The 8,540-nt window shown below is 43.9% G+C and overlaps 1 protein-coding gene across 3 annotated transcripts; it reads right to left on the bottom strand.

Moving 5' to 3' along the window:
• Positions 1–264: 264 nt before the first annotated feature.
• Positions 265–5,479, bottom strand: CD3D (CD3 delta subunit of T-cell receptor complex). Of its 3 annotated transcripts, none has more exons than XM_019716350.2 (5): positions 5,321–5,479; positions 3,491–3,700; positions 2,949–3,080; positions 2,661–2,704; positions 265–2,439 (listed from the first exon to the last, which is right to left on the bottom strand). In XM_019716350.2, the coding sequence occupies exons 1-5, from the start codon at positions 5,373–5,375 to the stop codon at positions 2,374–2,376; spliced, it is 507 nt and encodes a 168-aa protein (XP_019571909.1). In that variant the 5' UTR covers positions 5,376–5,479; the 3' UTR covers positions 265–2,373. The 3 variants fall into 3 exon arrangements, with proteins under 3 accessions (XP_019571909.1, XP_019571910.1, XP_074191509.1); XM_019716351.2 differs by having other exon boundaries at positions 3,491–3,601; positions 5,321–5,471; XM_074335408.1 differs by lacking the exon at positions 3,491–3,700 and having other exon boundaries at positions 2,286–2,439; positions 5,321–5,474.
• Positions 5,480–8,540: the final 3,061 nt, after the last annotated feature.

Raw genomic sequence — 8,540 nt, 5'->3', positions numbered from 1 at the left:
TTGGCTAAAGCAGATTACTTTCATGGATTAGGAGACTCATTATCATCAAGATGTCAATTCTCCCCCAAATTGATCTGTAAATTCAATGCAGTCCTGGTCAGAATACCAGCAGGCATTTTGTAGTGAGAATTTGAGAAGCCAATTCATATGGGAGTGCCAAGGAACTAGAATAGCCAAACTACTTTCTTTAACAGTTGTATCCCACCCATTCCACTTCTGAGTATTTAACCAACAGAAATAAAAGCATATGTCCACACAATTACATATATATAAACGTTCATAGCAACTTTATTTGTAATAGCCTAAAACAGTAAACAACCAAAACAATATCAACAGGTGAATTGATAAACAATCATGTTATATCCATACAATGGAATAATACTGAGTAATAAGAAAGGAATGAACTATTAATAGATGTAACTAGATGGATGAATCTCAAAATAGTTATGATGAGTGTGAGAAGCCAGATCAGAAAAGGGTACATAGTATACTATTTCATTTATGTAAACTGTAGAAAAATAAAAATAAATTTGTAAAAACAGAAAGCAGATCATTCATTGCCTGGACGGCGGGGGGATATGGAAAGGAAGGAGGGAGAGACTGCTTGCAAAGGGGCACAAGGAAACTGTTCAGGGTGTTGGATACGTTCATTATCTTGATTGTGGTGATATTTCACAAGTGTGTTCATATGCCAAAATTTACCAAATTCTATACTTTAAATATATGTGGTTTATTCATGTCAGTTTACCTCAGTAAATTTGTTTTTCAAAAACACACACACACAAAAGGAGAACCAAAAGGGACACAAGGTTCTAGAAGGGTTCAGATGGAGGGCAGTGTTTCTTAACCTTGGCTTCCCTTTAAAATCCTTAAGTCCTGATGACCCAGACCAATAAAAATGGAATCTCTGGGAGTAGAATCACGCAGTCACCAGTACCATTAACGCTCCCCAGGACATTCCAACATGCAGCCAATGTTGAGAAATGTTGAAAGGTATGGGGGCGGCGGTGTAAGAGCGCATGAGAAATACAAGGCAAAAGGAAATGTGCAGGTGTGGGAAGGACACAAGCACTCGTGCAATACAAGCCATGAAAGGGTTGACCAATGGAGGGGTCCAATGTGAAAGCAGGATCTAGAGTTTGGAGGACTATAGTAGTAGGGACATACAGGGTAGGAATAAACCATAACCATGAATGCAGCGTGTGGTATAAGTTGGAAGTTCATTCTGTCTGTACCAAAATTAGGGTCTGTGAATATCTTGAAGAAATAATGGGCAGAATCATCCAGATCTCTGGCTATGTGGTTGGTTAAATTTTTCTCTTTTGGGAACCCTGGTCTAGAAAATGCCACTCACATTAAACTGTCCTGAAGTTCCTTAAATTACTCTTCCTCAGAGAATAAAAGGAGTGGTTCCCACCTATGATAGATGGGAACAAGCATTAAGGATACAAGAGAGTTAAGTGACCTTAACTTTTCCTTTAACCAGAAACTCTCTGAATTGGGGCAGTTTCAGAATCACGAAAGGACTACATGCCTATATTCTTAACAAGTCCCTCAGGGTCCCAAAGTTTCAGAACCACCACCACATCACTACCTAAAGATGACATCTATTGCAAATATCCTAAGCCCCTACCGAGTCTCAAACTCTAGCTTTCCAAGTGAGGGAGAGGAATGATGTGTTTTAATTGATGCAGGGTTTCTGATGTCAGCTTATCATGCAGAAGAGAGGTCAGGGCAGGTTCTGGGGAAAGGAAGATAAATGGTACTGAAGGGGTCTAGGCTGAGACCTCCTCACAGCTAATGGCTGCTGCTCAGTGAGGGTCATAAAGCCAAGGCCAGCCCTTAGCAGAAGTGGAACTTTCTCACACACATTCTCTAAGTCTCGATAAGAAGTGAATCCCAGGGCCTTTGATGTCTCCACCACCTCCGCTAGTGATGTCATGGAAACTTCTGTGTGGCTGGGTCCCTGAAAACAGCAGCTGCTCTCAGCTGTGGTGAGGAAGCCAAAACTCTAGGAGGGTTGTGGTAGGAGGCTGAGTGGAGGCAAAAAGTAGCCAGGGGAGTGTGGTGGGGCGGATCCTGCACCCAGGGAATACACCAAGCCGGGAATGCCAGTGGGCCACAATGTGGTGAAACTGACCATCACACTGTCTATGTGGGGCAGACTAAGGGAAGTGACGGGAAGTAAAGGGAAGTGACCCAGGTGGGCAAGGAAGGCCAGGGCACCACCAAGTCAGGACAACTCCCATGATTTGCCCAGGAGCCTTGAAAAGTCCAGGTGCCTGGTGAGTAAAAGAAGACATCTTTATTGGCTGAGCAAGGAGGAAAGGTACAGTCCATAAGTGGTGCCCCTATACGCCACAGGTCTCAGGTTCACTTGTTCCGAGGCCAGTTTTCACCAAGACGACTGTACTGAGCATCGTTCCGATCTCGAAGGGGCTAAGACATGAGAAGGGGTAACAGTGTGGCAGAGTGAGGACTCTCCTGGGAAGGACCCCAGCAGGTCCCAAAGACGAGAGCTTAGGCCTGACCTTGGCAGACCCCCCGACCCCAGAATTCTCTGTTAGGACCCCTCATACATGCACATAACACCTAGTGTCAGCTTCTCCACCCCCACTTACTCCCCCTCCCATTTTCATCTCTTTCTCCTCAGGGCTCACCTGATAGAGGTGGTCATTCCTCAATAGAGCTTGAGTGTCAGCAGCTAGAAGAACCAGGGAAAGAGAATTATAAAGGGCATAGAGGATGAGAGAGTGAGACCCCGTGAACACTGCAGGGGACCTCAGAAGTCTGCAATAACCAGTTCTAAAAATTCTTATGAGATTGCAAGAGTGACTCCCAGATAAGACTATCCACTGCCAGTTCCATTCCTCAGCATGTGCACTCTCACACCCATACCCACCAACACGCATGCACGTGCACACATATGCTCTATCCCTTCCACTTACCCCTGGAGAGCCTTCCAGTCTCATGTCCAGCAAAGCAGTACACTCCCAAAGCAAGGAGCAGAGTGGCAATGATATCAGTGACAACAATGCCAGCCAGTGTAGCCGAGCCGAGCTCCACACAGTTCTGGCACACTGGGGGAAGAGAGACAAGAGGAGAGGTGGGAACTATCCCTGCCTGCTAGGGCAGCCCGAGGACCTCTCATGCTTCAGATCCTTGGAGGAAGGCCTGCTGATGACCTTCCCATAGCCGCTTCTACCCTTCATCCCAAGGAATCCCTGAGGAGTGCCAAAAAGCAGTCTCAGCTTTATAGGAATTTAGGAACTCAGGAGGCCAAACCACTCTCCCAAATAAGCCCTTACTGCTTGGGTCACAAGGCCCCTACTGCTTTTTCTCCATTAGTTAAGCTCTCTCCAACTCTGAGGGGCACACAATCTGGTTTGTACATTATAAGAGTGACCCCACCTCAGCCTCCTCCTACTAGAAAGTTCTCAAATCCAGAGGCCCCATTTATTCCAACCCAAAGTGTTCAGGAGGCACATACTTCGATAATATACTTGCAAAATAGGTTGATTGACGTCTTTGTGTGTCTCGTTGCACTTATACAATCCTCGTGGGTCCAGAATACGTTTTCCCAAGTTCAGACTTCTGTTTTCTAAGAACATTTTTCCCATCGTTCCCTTTAACCATGTGATGCTGCTTTTGCAATTCAGAAACACTTTGTCCTCAAGTTCCTCCACCTGAAAGGGGCTCACTAGGGAAAAAAAATACCCCGACTGGAGCCAGCACTTGGGTCTAAGCCAGACTTCTTGTTTTGCTGAAGCTCATACTTAAGAAAGACCACTTTGTAAGTCTAGGACAATTTATGGTTTCCAGTGAGAGAGATAGAAGTCACGAGAGAAAGGCTTCGGGAGGCTCCCAATGAACTGCAGGGGCCAGGAAGGACACAAGGATGCAGTCCCAGCAGAGGGCAGGCCCTGATGGACACAGAGCGAAAGAGGAAGCACGGAGCTGGGGTGATCTAAGAACTTTCCTGGAAATGAGTTCAGACCACTGATTGGAAGTAGGAGGGGAGCATACTGAAACACCCAAGAGACAGGGAAAGGCAGAGTGTTCCTCGCTTGAAGATGTCCATGTTTTTCCTCCAGGAAATCTTCTAATTCTACTTCCCAGCCACCGACAATACCCCCACTTCAACTTCTCTCGCTCTTTCTTCCCCCTTTACCTCACCCCAACAACTACCAAGGGAATGGACCTCTCACTGACCAAAGCCTTTCCCGAGGCCAATGATAGTTGGGGGTAGGAGAGAAGCTGGTATGAATTACCAACTTGGTGGTCCAAAAGGGGAGTCAGGGCAAATCCCATGTAAAGATTTTTAGTTTTTCTACCCTTGCTTAAGGGGAGGGGGACAGAAAATTTTTTTTTTGTCAGATCCATTCTTGTGGCTCCACACAAGTCAAGTCTTGTGGTGAGCTTAAGGGCTTGAGGTATATATAGCACCTTTCTAAATCCACAGAAATTGCTTTGACCAAGAGAGCTCCACAGGCCACAGGCACTGGAATCTGTCTCCAATCCAAGGGAAAAGTGGAATCTACATTCTCCCTGAGCTTTAGACTCAGTTACTAATTTGGGTATAAGAGCATCTTCTAGATACCCAATACATCTGAAGCAGGTCAGGAACATATGTGTATATACTCAGGGAGGCATATGTACATCAGATACTTCACATCCTACACTCATGTCTTCCTTGGTGATTTGTTTCCAATAAAAATGCTGGATGTACCAAAGCAGCTGATTCCTAGGGTAACCATTCGTCCCTCTTTGTCTGGGATTGAGGAGGTTCCTGGGACATGGGACTATAACATGGGACTATCAGTTTTAAAACCAGGCAAACACAGATGAGTTAGTCATTCTACTACCCCAAAATCTGCCCTCCATCCTGCTCAATGTAAAGTTAGCTTTTCTCTTAACACGTTCCCCTGAGTGCTAGGACACGGCTCCCGGAGGTAACATAATAATGGCCTAATGACCAAGAGTCCTGGACCCCAGAGGCTACCTACCCTAGAAAGAACAGTGCTCCCATTACCAGGTCTAGGCTCTGGCACCCACATACCACAACATTTCCTACAGATTTCTGACCTAAGGCCATCAGAGAGATGGTCAAGGCCAAGATACACCCCTAACTGGAGTTGATCAAAGCCAAGCCTCATTCCCAGACCCTGCACTTCATCCCAACCCTGCCCTCCTTGACAACCCTGCCTAGTGAATTGAAGCTAGCATTGAAAAGGACTTTCAAGTGGACCTCATTCCAGGTGGTAATGTCCTTATCAGGTCCCTTCTCTAAGATGCTCCCACCCACCTGGAGAAGCCTTACCTTGGAAGAGAAGGACAGACAGTATCAGGCTAGCCAGAAACCTGCTGTGTTTCATCTTGCAACAGAATTCATCCAGTAGATAGACCCAGATCACAGAACTATCAGCCAGGGTGAGAGCTTCCCTCCCCCAACTGACTCACTGGTACCGGAAAAAGTAAAGGGTGGGGGAGGAACTAGAAGACGCCTATTTCTCTGCTCTCTGCCATTGGTGATGGGAGACTGTCAGGGTAGGGGTAGGCTGGGAGTGAGGTAGGAAGGAAGTAGGTGTAAATTGCTCTCTCTGAGCATGGAGCTTAAGGATGGAGTAAAAGGGTAAGCAGGGACTATGGAAAAGGTTGCCTGGACTTCTGGGAAGGAAAAGATTTAGGATGTCCTTTCCTGAGTGTCTGATTAAAAAACAAGAACTTCAGGGTTTCTATGAACAACATAACTACATTTATTCACAAAGTAAAAACTGCCACCTCCCAAAATTTGAGAGAAGTTGTGAATCCCATCCCATACCAGCTAAGTTCCTCCCACCTTTGGTCTTTCTTGGGACCCTGGCCAAGATCCTCTTTGGGCAGCTTGGGACAACAAACTAAGAAGCTTCTTACCAGTGGGAGGTTGGGCTTTGGAGTACCCCAGCCAGAAATTTGAATTCTGGCTCCAACACTGCTGCCCTCCTGGCCTGGGCCAGTCATGAAATTTTTCAGAGTCTAATTCTCTCAGTATCATGATAAGGTGTTGTTTTCTTAAGTTATTTTTTATTTTTTTAATTGCTGTTGACATTCAATGTTATATTACTTTCCAGTATACAGAATAGTGGTTAGACATTTATGTAACTTATGAAGTAATCCTCCTGGTAAATCTTGCACCCATCTAACACTATACATAGTTATTATAATATTATTGACTTTATTCCCTAAGCTGTACTATTCCTTGTGACTGTTTTGTAACTACAAATTTGTATTACTTAATCCCTTCACCTTTATTACCCAGCTCCCAAACCCCCTCCCATCTGAAAACTACCAGTTTGTTTCTCTATTATAAGTTTGTTTCTGTTTTGTTCATTTATTCTGCTTTTTAGATTCCATATATAAGTGAAATCATATGGTGTTTTTTTCTCTAACTTATTTCATTTAGCATAATACACTCTAGGTCCATCCATGTTGTTGTAAATGGTACGATTTCGTTCTTTTCTATGATATGTAGTTATTGTCATTTTATTGTTTTCTGATTGTTTTTATAGTTCTTCTCTGTTCCTTTTTTATTCTCTTACTCTCTTCTCTTGCATGTTTATGACTTTCTGTAGTTTTGTGCTTAGATTCCTTTCTCTTTATTTCTTGTGTATCTCTTGGAGATTTTTGGTTTGTGGTTACCTGTGCTTCATATATACCAAGCTATGTTTATAGCAGTCTATTTTAAGTTGATGGTCACTTAAGTTCGAACACATTCTAAAATCGCTACCATTTTTACTCACTCCCTCCACATTTATGTTTTTGTCATTATTCTTTTCTTCTTTTGTGTGTTTGTATGTATGCCACAATTTACTGTTGTAGTTATATATGACTTTCCTAATCTTGCCTTTTAAACTTTAGTGTTGGTTGATCCATTGTTTTTATTATGTTTGCCTTTGTCTGTGACATTTTTTCTTTGCAATATTTTCTTATCCATATTTTTTATTTTTTCTTCTTCTTAAAGAAGCCCCTCTAACATTTCTTGTAATACTGATTTGGTGGTGATGAACTCCTTGAGCTTTTTCTTGTCTGGGAAGCTCTGTATCTCTCCTTTAATTCTAAATGATAGCCTTGCTGGGTAGAGTAATCTTGGTTTTAGGTCCTTGCTTTTCATCACTTTTGAGCAAATCTCTAATGGCCTGCAACATTTCTGTTGAGAGATCAGCTGACAGTCTCATGGAAGCTCCCGTGTAGGTAACTAACTGCTTTTCTCTTGCTGCTTTTAAGAATCTCTTTGTCTTTAACCTTCGACATTTTAATTATGATGTGTCTTGGGGTGGGTCTCTTTGGATTTATATTGTATGGGACTCTCTGCACTTCCTGGACTTGTATGTCTATTTCCTTCACCAGGTTAGGGAAGTTTTCTGTCATTGTTTCTTCAGATAGTTTTTCAATCCCTTGCTCTCTCTCTTCTCTTTCAGTACCTTATAATGCAAATGTTGGTGTGCTTTACACTGTCCCACAGACCTCTTACATTTTTTAAATTCTTTTTTCTTTTTGCTGTTCCAATTGGGTGTTTTCCACTACCTTGTCTTCCAAATTGCTGATTTGATCCTCTGCTTCATCTAATCTGCTGTTGATTCCATCTAATGTAGTCTTCATTTATGTTAAGGATTTGAACAAAATATTTGCATGGTGCCTGACACATCATATGTGCTCAATGAGAGATAGTTATTAATAACAACATGATTGGCTCACAGGCAGAATTGAACCTGCCCAGGAGACAAATGAACTTTTTTCCCCTGTAGACTGGGGATCCAAAATTTTCTATACTGCCATAGTTGAACTGTAATTTACCTGAGGGCGGAGATCATGTATGTCTCATGCACTTCTGTATCTCCAACAACTGGCTTGTGCCTGCTACATAACTAGAGCTCCGTGCATTTTTGTTGAGTCACTGACTGAGGGAGACAGGGGCCTGAGATCCTGGAAACTCAGTTCAGGGCCTGGCCCTTGGAAATGTATGGCCTGTCTTATTGGACTTGTCCTACCTATTCTCTTCCAGGCAGACACCTCTTTGATTATCTCATCTCAAAAGACAGTGAAATATTCCTGAATGAGGACCTGAAGTAAGGTGGCTTCCTTGTCAGAGCTTCAGTGCTGAGCACCGGAGAGTTCCTGCCTAAATTCATTCATTCTACTGTGAACTAGCAACAAGCAGCAACTGGCTGAGATAACAGCAACAAGTGGTGGCAGAGACATTTATCACTTCTGTAGGGCATGGGGACCTCCCACCTGAGTAGGGGCCTCATGAAGAAAGGGGCCCAGGCCATCTCCTACCCAGCACCCAAGGCAGTTCTCTGCACAAGCCAAAGTCTCTGAGATGGCAATCCAGTACTCTCTCCCCCTCTCTCCCCACCACCTCCCACCCTATACACTTTAACGGAAAAGCAAGAGACATCTTCACCTGCACCCCTGCTGAGGCCCCAGCTGCCCACACTTGAAACTTAGGGTGGAGACTCTGGGTTCTTGCCTTCATGCAAGGGCCCCAGACTGAAGGATGC

The sequence above is a fragment of the Rhinolophus sinicus genome, chromosome 14, assembly GCF_057876585.1.
Source record: "Rhinolophus sinicus isolate RSI-liver-muscle chromosome 14, RSI-T2T, whole genome shotgun sequence".
NCBI lineage: Eukaryota > Metazoa > Chordata > Mammalia > Chiroptera > Rhinolophidae > Rhinolophus > Rhinolophus sinicus.
This window is presented reverse-complemented; position numbering and strand designations above follow the sequence as displayed.